This window comes from Notamacropus eugenii, chromosome 5 (genome assembly GCF_028372415.1).
Source record: "Notamacropus eugenii isolate mMacEug1 chromosome 5, mMacEug1.pri_v2, whole genome shotgun sequence".
Taxonomy (NCBI): Eukaryota; Metazoa; Chordata; class Mammalia; order Diprotodontia; family Macropodidae; genus Notamacropus; species Notamacropus eugenii.
Window position 1 is genome coordinate 229259343 of NC_092876.1, and position 21530 is coordinate 229280872.

The 21530-nt window shown below is 39.2% G+C and overlaps 1 protein-coding gene across 9 annotated transcripts in view; it reads right to left on the reverse strand.

Moving 5' to 3' along the window:
• The window catches only part of STK39 (serine/threonine kinase 39), a 320433-nt gene that overhangs the window by 85391 nt on the left and 213512 nt on the right, over nucleotides 1-21530 (reverse strand). For all 9 annotated transcript variants that reach the window (XM_072612215.1, XM_072612214.1, XM_072612213.1 and 6 more), the window contains 2 exons: nucleotides 15929-15991; nucleotides 12402-12469 (listed from right to left, as the gene is read on the reverse strand). In XM_072612215.1, coding sequence (XP_072468316.1) covers nucleotides 12402-12469; nucleotides 15929-15991 — 131 coding nt within the window. The remainder of the gene's footprint in view (nucleotides 1-12401; nucleotides 12470-15928; nucleotides 15992-21530) is intronic.

Consider the following 21530-nt stretch of genomic DNA (forward strand, 5'->3'; position numbering starts at 1 on the left):
GAATCTATTTTTTAAAAAATACTTTCTGATGCACCTGTCATAATATTAAATGATTAGACGATGTTAAAGGAACAATTTAAAATCAGTGCAAAGACAGATACAGGCAACAATTCTTAAAAATATTCTGTCTCCCAAATTAAGAAGCACAACTGAATGTAGGAGGCTACACAGGATATTATAGGCAGTTATTGCATTCAGTTTAAGAAATTTAAAAATAGGAACAACATCCCCAATTGATAAATGGTCAAAGGATATGAACAGGCAATTTTCAGAGGAAGAAATTAAAGATATCTATAATCATATGAAAAAATGCTCTAAATCACTATTGGTTAGAGAGATGCAAATCAAAACAACTCTGAGGTACCACATCACACCTATAAGATTGGCAAACATGACAGAACAAGAAAATGATAAATGCTGGAGAGGGTGTGGGAAAGTTGGAACACTAATTCATTGTTGGTGGAGCTGCGAGCGCATCCAACCATTCTGGAGAGCAATTTGGAACTATGCCCAAAGGGCTACAAAAATGTGCATACCCTTTGACCCAGCAATATCGCTACTAGGACTATATCCCCAAGAGATCATAAAAATGGGAAAGGGTCCCACATGTACAAAAATATTTATAGCAGCACTCTATGTAGTTGCCAAAAACTGGAAGTCAAGGGGATGTCCATCAATTGGGGAATGGCTGAATAAATTATGGTATATGAATGTAATGGAGTACTATTGTGCCATAAGAAATGATGAACAAGAAGACTTCAGAGAGGCCTGGAAGGACTTATATGACCTGATGCTGAGTGAAAGGAGCAGAACCAGGAGAACTTTATGCACAGCAACAACCACAGTGTGTGAGAGTTTTTTCTGGTAGACTTAGATTTTTGTAATAACACAAGAACTTCTTACCAAAAAAAAAAAAATCCCAATGGAGGATCTCAAGGCAAAATGCCTGCCACACTCAGAGAGAGAAATATGGAAGTCACTCACATATTGTAGCAGATCATGTTTGTGTATGTGTATGTGTTTGTGTATCATGTTCTGATTTGTTATACGATTTCTTTTATTTATCTTAGTCTGACTACATAGCATGACTATAGTGAAAATATACTCAATAGGAAAGTATATGTAGAATCTATACAGAATTGTATGCAGTTGTGGGGAGGGAGGGGGGGAGTGGGGCGTAGGTGGGGGGGATAAAATCACAATTGTATGGCAGTGACTGTTAAACATTATAAAATAAAAAAAAAAAAATAGGAACAACTAAGTAGTCCAGTATGGCTGGAAAGCAGAGTGGTATGAAAGGAGATTTGAAAAAGAGGCTGGGGTGACCTTGAGGAGAGTCTGGAAATAACAACCAGGAGTTTCCTTTTTTTCATGTAGACAGTATGGAAGCTTCTGAAGCACAAGAATGTCTCACTCATAGGTACATGAGGGAAGGGGATAGAGCAGGGGGAAAGCAGGAAGGAGCTATTACAACTATTCAGGCCAGAGGTTAGAGAGGACCCGGGTCAGAGTCATGTTTGTGGTTATGGATGGATGTACCAGATCGTTCAGACACTGAGGGAAAGAGCAAGAAGAATGCCAAGGTTTCCAGCCTAGTGACAAGACAGATGACGCTGCCATCCACAGTGAGGGAGGAAAGAAAAGAACAGGATCCTGAGCACTCAGAGAGGAGCAGGATGGCCAAACAAAGTAAGGACTGAGGAGGGGCAGCTGGATTTGGTGATGAGGAGATCCTTGATACCCAAGGAGCAGTTTCAGTTGAACAATGAAGTCAGGAGCCAGATTTCTAAGGATGAGGAGAACAAAGGTAGGTACTAAATGTCGACACAATTTTCAAGGAGATTAAGTTCCCAAAAGATGAGAGTTATGGTAAGGTCCCTAATGGGGACAGCAAGTAGATCAAGTGGGATTTTATTCTGAGGAAAGCAAAGCTTTGGGTCTGTAGGAGTAGGGAAGTAGATATGTATAGACTATAAGGAGTAGATAAGGACACACTAAAGAGAGTAAGGGAAATAGGGTGGAGAGAAGGGGAAAGAATGAAATCAAGGGCACATGTAGAGGAGAAGAGAAAAACCAGCTCCTCTGGCATTAAACTAGAGTAGGGGGAAATGTTGGCAAGATGTTGGCAAATGAGGACAAGAGAGGAAGGGGTTCTTGACAGATAAGACTCGATTTTTTCAGAAAAATAATGAGGTAAAGGTCTCTGCTAAAAGGGTGTGAGGAGGGGGTGTTTTTGAAGGCCCTAGGAGAGAAAAAGATTGGAATAGCTGTTGTAGAGAGTGGGACAGAAAATCAATTAGGGAAGATTAAAAAAGCGCTGCCTTACTGCAGTGAGGATCCCACAGAGAATAGATAACGTAAATTTATGGGGGGTCCAGTCAGCATGGTTGTGAGATTTTCTTCAAGCTCTGGTCAGTAGCACATTAAGAAAAGAGGAGGTAGATGGTATTAAAAACCGAGGGTTGGGACCTGGAAAAGCATGGTCAAAGACACAGGATAAGGGAGCAAGGAATTTGAGAGTAAAGGACAAGGGGCAGCTAGGTGGCACAGAGTGATGGAGCACCAGACCTTTAGTCAGGCTGAGTTCAAATCCACCTCAGATCCTTAATGGATGTGTGACCTGGGCAAGTCTCTTCACTCTGGATGAGAGAGAGACAGAGAGAGACAGAGAGAGAGAGACAGAGAGACAGAGACAGAGACAGACAGAGACAGAGAGAACAGTGAAGAGTTGAGCTGGTTTGCTCAAGCATCAGGACTGGGAAGGAAGAAGTCTCACCAGAGCCTGACAGAACGCTATGGGTCATGATAAGGATGAGATGAGATGAGAAGAGTGAAGAGAGAAGGAGTGACAGGAGGCTGTCATCACAAAAGAACTCCTGATTCCCCCATCTTAGAAGGGCTGTGCTGGTGCTTCACAAATATTACTTCATTTTATGTTAACAGTGCTGGAAGGTAGGGGCTATTATTATGCCCATTTTACAACTGAGGAAACTGGGGCAAACAGAGGTTAAGTGATTTCCTCAGGGTCACCCAGCCAGTAAGCATCAGAGGCTGGATATGAACTCAGGACTGCCTGTCTATGGGCTAGGCCTTCCTCAAACTATGGCATCACCTAGCAGCCTACAAGCTTTAGTTCCTCCTCCCAGTTCCCACATTTATCCTAACCAATCATTACAGTGCTCAGAACATTAATAAGTTGAGAAAAGAAATATGTTACTGTGGCAACAGGAAAACCAAAAGAACATGAACCAAACAGAACACTGCCTTAAAGGAGCATCAAACTCATTAAAGATTATAGTATTTAGTGCTAAATTTTGAAAATAAGTTAATAAAAATGTCACATACGTTTGACTGATTAGATTGGTGTCCGTAATCATCTCTCTTTTATAGGTTGAAGATGACAAGGTAATTGTAAACACAAACACACACCTTAACAGTAGAGACTTCAGAGATTACTTAAAGAAAATCTCTGACTCCTGGCTGGTGCTCTGTCTGGGTGGCTTGAACTCCCTCCCACTAAACCATAATATGAACTCCTCTGCCTCTTTACTCAAATGACTGTCATCAGATCAACAAGTCTTTCTAAGGAGAAACCAAAATGTGGTCAGTAATGGTAGAAATGAATTGGGGGTGTAAAATTAAAATAAACTATAATCATGACTACCCATTTTACATAGGAAAAAAGATATCAAGATCCCCAGAAAGGCTAATTTACAGTTGAGGTTTTTTGTATTTATGAAAAGAAACTGTAATTTAAAAAACAAACTACTTCAATAAGTCTCACACTAGATGACAAAAATACCTTATTATTTCAGTCAACCATCAAGCACTTATTAAATGCTTACTGTGTGTCACATACACATTAGGTATACAAAGGCAGAAATGAAATAATCCTTTTCCTCTAGGAGCCTGCATTTAATTGGGGGGGAAACATGGACATATTTAAATACAGCATGCATCTAAACATGCATACATAAACACACATACAACTATTACTTCATTTTTTAAAGGAACTCCCAGTGATGAAATTCCTTCCACTAATGAAGATCACAAATTTCTCAGTCACTTTGAGTTTAAGAGCTTTGCCACAGACACTGAAAGGTTAAGTGATTTATTTGCCAAGGATCACAAAGCTATTATATGTCAGAGTTGGGAACTGAACTCAGGTTGTCCTGACTCTGAGACCAGCTCTTGACCTGCCAAGTCAAGCTACCAAACACAAGGTAGTAGAAAGAGGAGAAGGATTGTTACCGTCATCATCCTTGTATTCTAAACACCAAGCACAGTGTCTAAGCACATAGTAAGCACTGAATAAATGCTTATTGATTAACTGAATGGTACAATTTAGAGAGCTGAATTAAGATCACCTGCATTAGAATCCTGGCTGTGCCACTTACTATGTGTGGAAATGGGCAAATGACTTTACCTCTCTGGCCCTCAGTTTCTTCATTCGTAAGCTAAGGAGGTTGGACTAGATAATCTCTAAATCTAAATCTAAAATCCTATTAGCTGAACATCAAATATGCTGGTTTACATTATACTGAGTAATAAGGATGTTTCTAGGATTAAGGAAGTCCTAAATAAGAATCACAAATAATCTTTTTGTATAATGAAAATAATCTTGTAGAATTCCACTTCTAGCTGGGGATACGATTCCTACATTACAGCACACAAATGACAGAGGTAGCTAGGCAGTGCCGTGGTTACAGAGCTGTGCCTGGAGTCAGGAAACTCAAATGTGGCCTCAGACACTAGTTGTATGATCCTGGGCAAATTACTTAAACCTGTTTGCTTTAGTTTCCTAAACTGTAAAATGGGGATAATAATAGTACCAACCTCCCAGGGTTTTTATGGGAATTAAATGAGATAATACATAAAAAGCAGTTAGCACACAGTGCCTAGCATATAGTAGGCACTATATAAAGACTTATTTCCTTCCCCTTTATATCAAAGACGATCAGTCCAGATCAGACAAAACCTTCTAAGATCAAAAACCCTCCCTACAGATGCAAATCTTCTTAATAACTTTGAAAACATGGATCAGTTGATTTTTTTCTCTTTAAATGTCATGGATGAAGAAAGCATACAGATAAGTTAAAAAATGAATCTTACTCTTCAGAAGAAATAATCTATCTCCTTACACTGTCAGAAGAATGACCTCCCACATGCTCCCTAATAAGCTAAGTGATGGTGTTAGATGATGAAAAATGTTCCAAAAATTACAAGAGACAATGCCAATGAGAGTAAGCAGGACGATAATTCCTAGGTACCTGTTTTATGTCTCCTCATCATTATGTATTTATTCATAGCATTTGTGTATGCCAAAGATTTCAATAAGTGCTGTGAGATATGTGAATGACAGAGAGATTTTGCCATTGCTTTCTAAGAACTCTATCCCTCCCTGACAAACTCACTCAAACAAAAAATCTGAGAATTTAAGTTTTCCGATGCCAAACCACTGAGACCACAAATCAACAAATTAAACAATATGACATGTAAACAGCATACAACTGTGTAGAAGAGCTAATGCAAAGAATGGGGGCTAAGATGCAGGGATGTAGGAGATGCAGGTAATAGAGGCGCCTCCACTTCCTTTCCCCTCTCACTCTCTTTATAACACTCTACAGTCTGACCTTTTAGCTCATCATCAATCAATGCTGCTCTCCCCAAAGCTACCAATGATCTCTTAACTGCCAAATATAAGGGCCTCTTCTCCATCTTCATCTTCCTTGGGTTCTCTGTAGCCTCGGACATTGTCCATCACCCTCTACTTCTCCTATCACCTCGGACCTTCTCCATCACCCATCATACCTTCTCCTAAGGTTCTGTGACACTGCTCTAACCTGGTTTTCTTCCTGCCTGAAGAAGGGCATTCTTTCTCAACCTCTTTTGCTGGATCTGCCTGCTGACCACAGATGTCCCAGAGGGCTCTGTCCTGGGTCCTCTTCTATATTATTCCTTGCCATCAGCTCCCATGGATGCAATTACCATTTCTATACTGAGGATTCTCTATTCTACTTATCCAGCCCTAACCTCTATGCTCACATCTCCAAATGTCAAACAGACATCTTAAACTGGATGTCCTACTGACATCTTAAACTCAGTATGTCCAAAACTGAAATATTTCCCTCCAGACTATCTCCCTTTCTGAACCTCCCTAACAGTATCAAGGGCACCACTATCCTCCCAGTCACCCAGGCATGCAATCTAGGTGTCATCCATGTCTCCTCTCTCTCTATGTTTCCTTCCCCATATCCAATCTGTTGCTAAAGTCCTGCCAATTTTACCTTCATAACATCTGTCATCCCCCTTCTCTCCTGTAATATTGCCGGGATATTGGTGTGGGCCCTCATCACCTCAAATCTGGATTACTGCAATAGACGGTTGATCTTCCTGCCTCGAGTCTTTCCCCACTCCAATATACCCCCTACTCAGGCATCAAATTGATTTTCCTAAAGCCCAGATCTGACCCCATCACCTCCCCTTTTAGCAAACACCAGTGGTTCCCTATCACCTCCAGGACTCAAATACTAACACTCTGTTTGACATTCAAGACCCTTGACAATCTGGTCCTCTTCTATCTTCCTAGTCTCCTTAGACCTTACTACTCCCCCACTGTACTAACTCTATTAGTCAGTGACAATGGCTTCCTTGCTGTTTCATGAACAAGACACTCCATCTCCAGACTCTGGGAATGTTCACTGTCTCTTCCCCCTCCTAGCTTTTCTGGCTTCTTCCAAGTCTCAGCCAATACTCCACAGTCTTTAGAAGCCTTTTTTTAACCCCCCCTTAATGCTTGTCTCTAGATCTGTCCTGTCTATCCCTGGTTTGTATATGGCTGTTCTCATTTTGTCTCTCTCATTAGACTATGGGCTCCTTGATGACAGAGGATGTCCTTCTGCCCTTCTTTGTATTCCCAGAGCTTAGTACAGTGCCAGTCATATAACAGGTATAGTGAAGACTGGGGCTCTGAATCCTAAAACCTGGATTCGAGTCTCAACACAGTTACTTCCCAGCTCTGTGACCATGGACAAACCTCTTAACATCTCTGAACCTCAGTTTCCTCCCAGTGCTAGAGCTCTATGACTCCAGGGCATGCCATTTCTACTTCAAGGTACTGCAACAGGCAGTAGAAGCCTGAGCTTAAAGGCACCCCTATCTGGTAGAGACCTCCAAGCCCCAGGGAGCTAACAGCAATTTAGAGTCTTGAAGATGAAGGCTTAAATCCATCACATATTGTGAAGAGATCTACCAGAGGTCAAACGCCTTACTTTCATGGACTCAAAAGGCAGGGCGATGCTGTCTGCCATGGCAAAAAGCCTTCCTCTTCACACTTCTACCTCTTATCCTTGTTCATCTCAGCTCTGACTTTCCATAGTCCTCTTTGAATTTTCTAGCACACTGAAACCCCTGGAATTCCCTATGCCTTTTCATCTTCTAATCTTTCAATATTTCAATGTCCCAGAAAATATGGTTCTCTTAGATGACACTGCAGCTATGGCTACGTTTTCAAGTGTGTGCTATTGCTTCCACGACTTCCAAAATACTGAGCAAAAGTGACTTGGGCTGCTTCTTGCTGCCCATGCCTACTTTTAGACCCTTCTTCTCACACCATTCACTCTGTAACTTCTCTCTGTCTTTAAGCTACTCTCTGATCCCCCAGATCATCGTTGGTATGATCTAACAATGACGTTATAGTTTGTCTTTCCTCAAGAGGTTTATGACCTACCTTGGTCTTCTTCACTACCCTAGTCCATTCTCTAACTGGGGACTTCACTATTTAGATGGATATTCATCCAAATGCCCTGACTTTAGGTTCATCCATCTTCTCAAACCCTTACACCCAAAGCCACTCACAGATTTGGCCATTCCTTAGATGTCACCAACACTCATAATCTGAAATTCTGTCTTCTGATTATGATCTTCTAGCTTTCCCATTCCTCCCCTTGGCTCACTTTTCTAAAAATTACTCCACATCTCACTATGATCACTAGCCCCTCTGAAAGCTCTCTCTTATTTCAACATATTACTATTTGTTCTAGAAGGGGGCCATCTCCAGTCATCTTGATCTATATCTTGCCAGTGGACTCAGATGTCTCCAAAGGAAAAAGTGAGGCTGGTTACTTTGCACAGCCCTCTGTCACTTAAATCCAATTCATTTGCAAAGCATGACATTTCCATCCTGATGACATGGTCCTCTTTGAGAATGAAGGACAAACAACAATGACTTGCTCTGGTATTCTATTGTTTTAGTTCTCTTTCTGCTTTTCACTTTCCTCATCCAACAGAAGAACCAGTTCCATATTTGAAACACTCGGTCCTACCACTGTTCTAAACCTGGGACACTTTAATTATATTCCAATGTTATGGAATCACCCCCTGAAAGAAGTTATAAAACTATGGCAACCAGGTCCATTATCAATTTATCTTATCTAATTCCAACTGGTCCTTTCTGTCTGGTAATCCTTTCATTCTTCCCTAAAGGATTATCTACTAGACCTCCCCGCCAAGAAGCTATTCTCCTTTTTTTCCATAATCTTCCAGAGTCTTCCTCAGACCTCACTCTCTCAGGAAATGGACTGCATCAAGCGAAATGGATTGCATCAATCAATCAAGTAAACAAGGAAACATTTAATTAAATGTCTAATAAGTGTTCCACCCACAATGAGGGACATTGGGGAAAACAAAAAAACAAACAAAAGTTTCCTTCCCTTAAGGAGCTTACAGGGGAGACATACATATATAAGTATGCATACGGCACATATAAACCAGGGACAAGGTAATCTCATTTGGAAAAGCATGAGCAGATAAGGGGAAGAGAAGAAAACTCCTACAAAAGTCTCTTGCTTTAATGGGGAATCGAGGCCACTGAAATGAGCTTCTACATTTCTTCTACTACAAAACTGAAATTTTCTCTATATCTTGATTTGGCATCTCCTCTTTGGCTGTAGTCTCTAAAGAAAAAGTGGCTTTTCTTTTTGTCCTAAAGTTAACACCCTCCAATTGTATCCTGGGTCCCAATGTCTCTCCAATTTCTATCTGTCTCTCGTCTATCAATCTTAAAGGCTTCTTCCTATCTATAACTGCAGCCAGGTCTCTTCCATTTAAAACAAACAAACAAACAAAAAACACAATTATGTTCCTGTATTTCTGCTGTGTTTCATCCCATTCTTTACCATCAGGCTTTCAACTCTACCATTAACTGAAACTGTGATCTCCATAATTACCAATGATTTCTTAACTGCTAAATCAAATGGCCTTTTCTCAGTCTTCTTCCTCCTTGACTTCTCAGCAACTTGTGAGATGGTTGAGAACCTTTTGCTACAGCTATTCACTTTTCTTGGATTCTGAGATGCAAATCTGCTCTACTTTTCCTTTACCTACTGATTGACCATTCCAGTCTCCCTTGCAGGTCATCATCCATCTTCCACCCCTTAGGATGTGTGCATTTCAATAATCTGTCCTAAGCCACACTCTTTCTTCTTCTCCTCATACTATACCGCAGTGATCACATTAGCATCCATGAAATCAATGATCATCTCTATGTTGATGATCTCCAAATCTATATGCAGCCCTATCCTGACTCCTGACTTCTATTTCCATATAGCCAACAACCCAGTAAACTTCTCTACCTGGTTGTTTCATAGGTATATCACACTCAACATATAAAACAGAATTTTTCATGTCTATCCCTAACTTCAAACTTTCCTTTTTTCTGAGGAAGTCAACAACCATAGGTTTGTAATTCTGAAGTTATATTGAACTCTTTCCTCTTCCTCACATGTCATATTCCAGCAGCTGCCAAGCCGCATCAATTGTACCTTCTTAACATTCTGCATATGTCTCCCTTTCCTCTATGCCATGGCCACCACCCTCATTCAGGCTCTTGTGAGCTTTCCCTTCAATTATGACATTAGCCTCCTATTCAGTGTCCCTATGTAAAATTTCTCCCTCTCTAATTCACCTTCCAAATGGCCGCCAAAATAATCTTCCAAAATAATCTTCCACAGGTCTAAATACATTACTTTTCCCTGATCAAAAGGCATCAGCATTTTCTACTGCCTCTAGATAAAATGATAACTGATAAGCATGGTGCTTATGTCTTTACCATCGGATTCCCACCTCTCTTTCCAACTTTAGTTTACGTTACCTCTTTCATACATTCTATGTTCCAGTCAAATTGACTTAATAGGGATTCTGTGAACTTACCGCCAAGCATTCAAACTATACTTCACAGAGCTTAACTCTGATGGGCCGCCCACGTTGTTTGAATGCAAAACGTATGCTTGCCAAAAAGACTGTTTTATGGAGAACTCCCATGGGGCAGGCGATCGCATGGTGGTCAGAAGAGGCAATACAAGGACACTCTCAAGGTCTTTCTCAAGAACTTTGGAATTGATTGTGACATGGGAAACACTGGCACAGGACCGCTCAGCATGGTGTGCTCACATCAGAAAAGGTGCTGTGCTCTATGAGCAAAGCTTCTCAAAGGAAACACAGGATGCAAAAATTTAGAGTATCCACCCCAAATGTTCACATGGACTATCTGTGCCCAATCTGTGGTGGGGCATTCCAAGTCTATATTCATCTGATCAGCCAGTTGGACACACTGAAACCTGACTTTATCATAGTGATGTCATTTTGGTCTTCTTGAAGAAGGAAGGACAATGACCTAACCTAACCTCCACTGTTCTTGGACAATGGTCTTTATATTCCTTCAAGGTGTTCTTCTCTCCTTTATTCCCTGACTGTTCCCCTTCAGTTGTTAATGCTCCTCACACAGCCTTTACTTATCTCCATGAATGTTGTCAGGAAGCCCTCTGACAGCAGGGGCTGCTATTATCCACAGTGCCTAGCAAACATACTTAGGCAACTAACTGAATTGAATTGTAGAAATATGAGATTAAAATGAGATAACATAAGTGAAAGCATGCTATGAATGGAAAGGAAATATATTTAAATTAATTATGTATTTATAGTTCCAGTGTGTGGTCCATAAAGCTTGATGTTTATTAGAATGAAAAAGCTGGCTGATGTTCAATAATCAGTGCAGACCAAAATGTCCAACTAAGCTTTGGATATAGATTAGATTTTGTGTTTGTATCTTTTATGATTGATGAAGTAAATTAAGTTCTTCTCCTTTGAGGAGAAGACATGCTGATTTATACTAAATATGCACTGGACCATCAAATTAATGTTGGACATTAACAGGCTAATCTGGTGCAGTAGTTGTAGCTAAATATTGTCATGATACAGATAATATCAAAAGCTTCATAACTCATGTCACCATACCAACTAACATTTTAAAAGTTTAAATTACTGTCTAAAATCTTCCCTTAAGGATAAATGTGCATTAATGCACTGTGTCCAAAAAAAAAAAAAAAACTGTATTCAAGACATGTTTTTTTTTTAACTTTCAGATCCATAGTACTGCTCATCCAAAAAGCTTAGTTCACCTTTTTATTTACTTAATTAACTAACCGACTACATGGGACTCTGTAATGTATGATAATGATAATTATCAAAAGTGATAAGTATCACTTTAGATGAAAAATGTGTCTATACATACTATATGCATAGTATATGCTCTACACTATGTAAATATATACATACATACACACAGCTAGATACTGTATAGCTATAACCTATGTGTGTGTGTATACATGTATAACACATGCACACACACACACACACAAAACACAAGATAAATATGCACACATATTGAGGAAGGCATTTTGCTACTTTGCAAATTGGTCATTTTAGGAGGAAAGTTTATGAAATGTTTAAAGAGTAAACTGATCTTATCACAAACATATTTAAGGACTACAAGGTGCGCATCTGATTCTATTAAAAAGCTCTTTAAAATGTGGCAGCTCCTATTCACTACATAACTACAAAGACTAGACATAGTCTGGAGAGGCACCATATCTGTATCTATTTCCTAGAAGACTGAATGTTCTTTCAAACTATATCTGTCATTTCTCCACAGTGGTTGATCAAACCTGCCAGTGAAAAATGTTCTGAGCAGGCAACTTGTAATACAGCCATGGTTTATTTCTGTCTGAGACTGACTGCTGGAGTGTGAAAGAAACTCATTAAAAATCTCTCACTGTGATCCTACAGTGCAAAGGAAGGGGAAGAGGAGAGGGAAAGAGGGGGAAAACCCTTAATGAAGGGTATACTAAGCTTCAAGTCACATGCATATTCTGCTTTTCATTTTCTTCTTTAGTAAGCAATTAGAAGACAGCAATTAGTTCACAGAATACTGCATACAGATAACCATACTGGGAGATTAAAGAGGTTAACATTTTTGTTTCATATTCATATCATGAAAACTTAATGAGGTGATAAATAATACTCTAAAGACAAAAGGTAACACTTTAAAAAATTAAATTATTTACCTTAATCTTAAAACAAGATTCACAGCACAAGAAGTTTCTGTAAATTCTTCATTAATATTAGGCTGACCCTTTAAAAACAAAAGAGTTCAAGGTGTTAATATCAGGAAATAAGTAAACAGTGTCATCACCACTCACTGATTCAAGAAAGCACTTTGCTGCTGAAAGCCTGAAAAGCAATTTATGTACACCATCTCATTCACCCTCAAAATACAGCATTAGAAACACAGGGCTACTAATTTTCAGAGAAAATGTGAACAGAAGTTTCAAAATGAAATCCTAATTTTCAGCATAGAAAAAATGACTCCCTGGTATCTCTGAGAGGAAAAAGAAAGAAGATAACCATCCAAAGGATAAGAAGTGTCTTCACAGAGGAGTGCCTGCTGCCAAGTGGTCCTTGTCCTCATTCCTGGGACAGGTCTCCTCTTCACAACATGAATGATAAGGATGAGACAATAAGGAAAACAAAGTGGGAAAGCCACCATGGCACAGTAGAAAGAGCTCGAATTCCAAATCAGCAAGTTCCAATTCTGACACATACCAACTAGGAGGACTCAGGGAAGTCCATTAACTTCCCTGATGTTTCATTTCCACATCTATAAAATGCGGATAATAGAATTTGTGCAACCTATCTGATAGAGTTGCTGTGACAACCCAATGAGGTCATACATGTGAATCCTTCTGTAACCAGAAAGCACAGAACCATTTGGAAACTGTTCATAGTATTATATACTGGAGGAAAAACGCATTTTTTTAAACCCAACTTGGTTGCCATCCTTGGTCACTCTGTTAGTCCCTTTCTGAAATGGGGGCTTGGCCACTGATACTTCGCCTACAAATCCCATCCTTCTAATTGCTATTCCCCTAAACATGATTTACAGGAGCTCATTTCCCTGCTGTCTGGCTTTCCCTTTACTCACTGACAACATCTTAGGAACTAGCTACTTATCATTCAATTAAAGTTCTGGTATACATGAAAATGTTTGCTGGAGGAGGGGTACATAGCAACGATAGTGCGGGAACATGGTGCTAAAAACCCAGTGGTGGACTTCCAACCAGGAAGGGCAAGGTTCAAATCCTGCCTTACATGTTTCCTGGCTTGTGGCCAGAACACAGGCTTGATCACATTGCTCCCATGCCCAGGGAAATCCAGCGACTCCTTATCACCTCTGGGATCCAGTAGCAACCCCTCTATTTGGCATTTAAAGCCCTTTACCACCTGGTTCCAAACTAACTTCACAATCACATGACATGGGACTCCCTGTTATATATGCTTTACCCTTGCTAAACTGTCCTCTTTTTATTGTTTCTCAGATGTGGTACTCCCTCTCCCATGCTCACCCTTTGGCACAGGCTATTGCTCCTTACCTCAGACTTGTAGAATCCCCAGCATCCATCAAAACCCAGCTCATATACCTCCCCCTCAGTAGTCTTCCTTGGTTCCCCAAAATATTAATGCCCCACTCTCCAAAATTATCTTGTATTCATTTGGTAAATATTTATATGGCTATACATTATCTTCTTCTGTAATACATAAAATTCCTTGGGAGCAAGGGCTATTTCAGTTTTTATCTGTCTATTTTCATTGCCAAACACTGTGCTTGGAGCAGAGAAAGTGTTCAATAAATTTTTCTTAATTGATTCAATAACTGTGTGTCGTTTTAACTTCTGCTTGCCTCAGTGTCCTCATCTGTAAAATGGGGATAACACCACTTACCTCCAAGGATTATTACAAGAATCAAATGAGATAATATTTGTAAAACACTTAGCATAGTACTTGCTTGGTACACAGTTATTTACTTAATTATCACTTTCATCATCATTACTATTAATTTTCTCATCTGTAGAGCAAGAAATAAAATTTATCTCACAAGGCTATCTACAGGATCAAAGAGACAGTATATGTAAGATGCTTTGCAAGTCTCAAAGGGCTATATAAATATCATGTAGCAGTAAAAGTACTAGGTAGTAGTGGTGGTGGTGGTAGCAGTAGTAGAAGTAGTAGTAGTAGTAGTAGTTGCAGTAGTAGTGGTAGTAGTAGTAGTGGCAGTAGTAGTAGTAGTACTGGTGGTAGTAGTAGTAGTAGTAGTAGTAGTAGTAGTAGTAGTAGTAGTAGTAGTAGGAGTAAGTAGTAGCAGTCACCATTGTCACAGTTGTAGCCACAGTAGCAATCATTCTGCCACCAAGTAACTAAGTGTGACCCTAGGAAGATCATTTAATATTTCTGGGTCTCAATTTTTTTATCTATTAAATGGGGACCAGGCTGGCCTAGTCTATGTTTCCCAATCTAAATTATTCTGTGGACTAATAAGACATCTAAATTCCCTTGAGGACTGTTATGTCCTCAATTTTACCACAGCCACTATCAGCCGTGCAAGGGACAGGGACCAAGGAAAAAGTAAGAGGGAAAGAGTCAAAGGAGAAGTATTTGGGAGAAGTTAGTCTATGTTTATAGGTTTTAAGTAGTAGTAAAAATTTTACAGACCAGCCCCTTATTTACCATAGATTAGCTGTTGGGAAACACCAACCTTGATGATGTCAAAGACTTATCATACCTGTTAAAGTTCAGTGTATCATAAATTTAACAGTTAAAAGGGACCTTACAGTCAAATCTACCCACTTATAAATGAGGAAACTGAAACCTAAAAAGCTTAAGTGACTTGCTCACGGTCACATAGGTAAAAGTGCTAAGTGACAGAAGCAGGTTTTCACAGCCAGATGCTTTGGTTACAAGTCCAGGCCACTTTCCCATAGCACTACCCTGCCTATTTGTTATGTGATTCTAACTGATAGACTTCTAAAGAAAAGAAACTTAGGAGAATGTGACAAAGACTTTAAATGGAGCTGCCATTTTCAAAGTAAAAAATCAGTAGTACTGTGCAACCCAAGTGGTACTGTGACTTTTTGGTGTGTGGGAGCAGATAGTTTGCCCAAAGTCACAGTAAACCTTCAACGGAATGATCTCTTCCCTAAATGGTACTGGCTCTTAAGTGACCATATGAGATTCTTCACACAAGTGACATTTGCTGTAATTATTTTTAAAGGGACTAGGAGTCATTCAAGACATTTGTTTTAAAAGCTAAAAAAAAGAAACAAAAACAGCTTATGAAGTTTGTTAACAAAGAATCAAGCAATAATAAGGGATAAGTGAAAATCAGGATTCTAGATCTGTATCCTAAGATCAAAACAAAATAGTGGAAAAAATCCCATTACTAATTAGTTGTGAGTTATAAGTTGGAATATGGCATCACTTTTTTGCCATTTTCATTCCTTTCATTATTTCATACAACACCAACAATTTTGAAATTGTAAAAGTAGGAATCCATTTTAGCTTGGAGAACCATAGGTCATGATAAACAACAACCAAAACTGTTCTCCCACACTCCCTTTACTCAAAACTAGAAAATTTACAAGCCCATGACTTGGAAGCATTATTTTAAAGTTATAAAATCTCCTTACTAAATATTGGTGTCCCTGAAAGATTCTTCTGCGAAGTATCCCAAATTTAAATGAAAAGTGTAGGTACATACCTGAGAGTCCTGTATAGAAAGTGACTGTATCTGCTCAGGTATACTGCTGGCATTCACTGTGATCTGTCAAAAGAGTAATGCATTAGACTACTTAAAAGACACCAAATTTATAACATTAAAATCAGTTTGATGATGATCAAGTCTTAATGGTCAGAAACACAACAACTGTTTTCAAAAGGTAAAGAAATTAAGAAAGGAAATGAGTGACAGAAAACATGTTTTGTTTGACATACTAAAAGTGATAATGGAAACAAGCCATAAGATGCATGTTACTTGTGGCATAATTTGATAAAATATTAAAGGATCCTAAATTAAAGGATGCTTGCTTAGCAGAACCTTTGTAAAGACCCTTTAATCATTACCTTGAAAACGTATCAAAAGGAAGATCTAACATATATATAGGTAGTTTTTTTGGTGTGTGTGTTTTTTTCCCATCAGAGAAACACGGATCCAGAGTAGGATGCGGAATTTCCCCCTCAAAGTCTGAAAGGTAAGGGGCACTAGTAAAACACCCAAGTGATTTTCTTCTCCAGTGCTACTTTCCTGACCCCTGTTCTCTAGCCCAATTCTAAGGACCCAGAACTCTACAAGAAGCAGCAATTACCAATGAGAAAAGAGATTCCTCATAACTAATCTTCTTTTGCCAATGATCACATCCCATAAACTATGCTAACTGAGGAAGTTTTTATCAAAAGTGAAAGGAAGTAAAATCTTATTTTCTAGAAATATTAAAAATGACTGAGAGCAGACTGACCTGTGTACATGAGAGACTTATTTCACTATCCTTAAGGCATGGGATAGAAGTATGTGATCACTTGAGCTGTCTTCTAGTTCTGATTCCACCTTCATTAAGGCCTAATGGCTCCATTCTGCATGAAGCACCCAAGTATTACAGTTTTAGATGATGAGTCACAGAACCATTGTAGCTAAGTCCTTCTATCCCAAGGAAATCTAGCAGAGTGCTTTAGTACTCTGTACTTCACTGGATTATATTCTGGATGTCCCATTAATCCCGCTTTTTGTCTCAGAAGACAAAACTTCTACCCAAAGTCCAGAACCGTCCTGGAGCAATGCAGAAATAACTTAGCTAACAAGAATAGCTAGGTTAATTTTCTGGAAGTTAAATAAGAGTTTTAATCTATTTTTCCACTGAAACAAATCCAGAAAAGGTCACTCTTGTCCCCCTGGCTCCCAAAGTGCTTCCACAGGCACATAATTTTATCTGTTGGCTGCTGGGAAGGGGCACACGCAGGCAAAGTAGGTGTCTGTGATAGCCTGAGGAGTACCAGAAAGGGCCACTTCACTGAAAGCTCCTCCCTCCACTCCCCGCTGGTCGGCCATCATGCCTGAAATGCTACCATTTGGAATGAGTTTAAGACAGCGATAATTCTTGGCAGTTGCTTTTGAAATATAAATAATCCTAGGGAGGGAAACATATCGAGCTATTAGTTATGACTATTTTAGTAAAAATTTGAGGGTGGGACCAATCTCCAATAAGGACAAAGACACTAGATGGAATGAGTGATCTGGTGGGGGAAGAAGGCAACAATTTTGAAGTCTGAGTTATGCACAGGAGGTAACTGTGCCGACAAAGAGGAAAAGGCTTTCAAAAGGAGGAAGCACCAGTATGAGGTCAACCTTTTGCCTAGGAATTACTTTTACCTTTGAATTTTGCAATTTTAGAAATATAGTCCACTACTAACCAAAAAAAAAAAAAAATCTACTCAGTAAATTCAGTGTTCAACACTAAAAAACATTTTTTTTTGGACTGGTCCTGTGATGCAATTCTTACAAGGAAATCCATGAAAGGGAACTCCCTGTACCCATTCAGATCCTCCCTTTTTCTGCAACTAATTGTGTTAAAGAGTCACTGTCCTATAGCAGGGAGGTGCTGACTGACTTGTCCAGGGTCCCATCACCCAGCCAGGACATGTGAGAGGCCAGCTATGTTATTTTGTCTCTCGCATTTTTTTAAATGGCCTTATAAAAACAGCAGATGATAGTTAACTCTAATGACTTTAGTTAATCAAAATAAACCTGAACTTAAAAATAAATTTTCCATACAGAAAGAAAACAGAAAGCTTTGAAAATTAATGGAAGTAATCAGTGATAAAAAACAAATTTCATTAGAAATGAAAGTAGTTAGCATGGATCTAAAAGTCAATTGTAGCCATTGAAAGGTATACATTGGAAAAAAATTAATAGTGATTGTAAATCTCAGCATGTTTCCAGTTTCTTAGCTGACATAATAAACTTGACCTGAATCTAGGCTGAATAATTTTTCCCATGAAATCAAGCTGTGAGTTGAAAGAAGGAGCTTCCCTGAAACACAATATTCTATGCTACTTATTGTAGGCATGACTAAGTTTCAGACAGTAACTGCCACACCAGTTCACCCTACTCTACACCTCTTCACGAACATGTCTAGAGTTTTTACAAGAGACTCCTGAAGTCCTTCCTCACTTTCTGAAAGGGTCAGGCTATGCTAGTAGCACAGATCCTCATGAATGCAGTGCAAAGATTATCCCTGGTTTTTAGCCTAGACTTTGGAGTGTAGGGCAATGCCAGCTGCTTGAGGGTGCTGCTTATCTGTGTGCTTCTTAACGAAAATGCTGGCTAGGAAATACCTCACAGGGATATGGGGCATAGAGTAGTTGCTAGAATCAAAATCCATCTCATTTCCCTTTAACAAAGAACAAATGCAAAACTAATAAGAAGTGCTTCAAATTAATTTAATTGGACTGTTATATTAGGGACCTATTATGTTCAAGGTAAGCGGGCCCCCATGGCTAGAGAGCTGGCCTTGGGGGCCTGAAAGCCCTGGATTCAGGGCCTGTCTCTGACACACACTGGCTGAGTAACCCTGGGCAAACTCTTGGCCTCCCAGTGTCCCAGCAGAGAGACTCAGTGGTAAAGAAAGTTATCTCACCTGAGAGATCCCTATACTAATGAAATGACAAGTCCAGTCCTGCTGCCCATCACTACATAGATAGCACTATCCTCAGCCCTACAGATATTGGCCAGCGCCTCCAAATCGCAAATAATAGCAAGAAAGTATAGTTCACAGCACAGCTAAGTGCCCAAATGGCTAAAGGGCTATTCTGAATATTATCAACAAGCAAATAGCTCTTACTATGCTTTCCTAGGCCTTCAAAAACAACTTGTTGAATGAAGAAATATTATTTTTCTTTAATCCTGAATCACATCACCCAAGGTGGACAAGATAACAAAATGACCATTTCCTTCTCCTTAAACTGAATCAGAGTGCTGACGCGGAAAGAATACCTGACCACCTGATGTGAATACCTGTTCCACTGCTGGTGGAACTTTGGCAAGTGATTTAACTTTTACTGCACTTTAGTTCTCTCATCTGTAAAACGGGTATAATTTGTTATATCCAGGGCTGTTGTAAAGCTCAAATGAGAAAGGCCATGTGCCTTGTAAACCTTAAAACACTATATAAACATAGGCTATTATTATTATAACCTAAGCTCTTGTCCTTTCCAATGTAAATGCTATGCAATTTAATGCAAATACTAAGCAAGCTTGTTAGAAACACAGTTCCAGTTTTTTCACCACTGTCATCTCTTATGTTTAGAAGAGACAAAAGGGAATAAATCCATACCTGATAGTTAGAACCTGATGCTCCTCCTGAATTTAATTCAGGCAAGAAACTAAAGACCTTAAGGATGGAGATATCTTTTTCCATCATTACTTTCTCAGTTAAAGACAAAGACTTCAGAAAAGAAGGGCAGATTTGGGAAACGAAAAGCAAAAGGTCTTCCAAGTTAATCAAAAAGCTAACTGACAAGGAATGGATAGGGAAAAAAACTGTCTACGAAAATCTACTAAATTAGGTGTCACAGACAGTAGCTACAATGAATAAAGGATAGTATTAGAGATGCCCAGAAATTCACAAAAGACAAAAAACTAAGAAATAAGCTAGCCACAAAACCCACACCTTCAGATCACTATAGAAAAATTTACCAATTATAAATAACAAATAAGGCAAACTGAAGATAATAATACAAAAAGGCAAATTTGACTATAGAGTATCATGGAGAATTGATGGGATGGGACCCATGACTGGAATATTGGCTGTAAAAGAAGATAGATAGACAGACAGACAGACAGATATTTAAAAAAACAAGCGAGGGAGGAGACTGGGATAGAATAGCACTGCATATTAAAGATGATAAACTAATGTGAAGAGATTAAGAACAGGGTGGGGGAGGGAAAAGCCTGGCAAAGAGCATCTGGACAAAGACTAAGAGCAGTAATGATGATATTGTTACCACAGTATACTCCAGAGTTCTAGTCAGAAATATGGATAGGGCTGCCATGGAGGCATGATATGGTAGAGATGGAATTCAACTATCTCAAAATATACAACTCTTACTCTGTCAAAAATAGATCAACTAGTAATTTCTTCTCTTGCCTTAATCATAATTGCATACTTCAAAAGGTGAAGTAAGCAATAATGAAGGTGCTTTTCTTTTCTATTGGACCAGACACTCACTATAAAGGAGGTGGCTGAAATAGAAACGATGTCAATCTTGGGGGCAAAATGAATATTCTGTAGAGACAATATGAGTGCACCTGGCTGCCCTTGATGATTCTAAGTCACCAGGCCCAGTTGAACTACATCCCAGGGTACTAAATGAACCAGGAAAATGTGAATGATGAGTTCCTGTAAAAGATTTTGAAAGAGCATGAAGAATGGGAGAAATGCTACAAGATTACAAGGATGAATGTTGTCTTGACTTTCAAAAACTGAAAGGGAAATGATCACAGGTCACTTTTTGGGGGGGGGGGGGGAGGTAAAGGATCAAAAGATGGCCAAATTGGGATAGTGTCATAAATACCTACATATATATATGTATATATATGTATATATGCGTTATCTACACTTCAGTAAAGCATTCTACAAAGTCTTTTGTGCTAATTTTTTGTAGAAAAGATAGAAAGACTGAGCTAAATGAAATTACAATTATTTTCAGAACTGATTGACTGAGCTGTCACTGAAAATTCAAAGCTAACTTGGAAGGTGATCACTAGTGGAGTATTCCAGGGATCTGGGCACGACTTTGAACCACTTATCGTTTCTATCAATGGCTTGGATAAAGGCATGTACAGTAAAGGCAGTCTGGTATGATGGATAAAATGTTGGGCACTTGGACTCAGGAAGATGTGGGTTGAAATGATACCCTGAAACCTTATGAGCAGCATGACCATGGCCAAGTCACTTAACCTCTCTATGCCAGTTTCTTCGGAGATCACCAACAGCTTCAGTACGTAGCTCTTAGGGATCCTGTGAGATCCACAGAAGACAATATACGTGAGGCATCTGAGAAATCGCTATGTGCCAACTGTTGGTTATTGTTATGATTAGTACTAGAGTATACTTATCAAATTTGCTGATTATAGAATACTGCACGATTCAAAATGACCTCAAAAGACAAGAATAACTGACAAAATCTAATAAGGCAGAAAGAAGATGAACATAAAAGTCTCACATGTAGGCTCAAAAAAAAATTTTGTGAATACGTAGTAGTTCATCTAGAGTAGTAGGTTCAGCTCTACGTGCCACACTTTAGGAAGG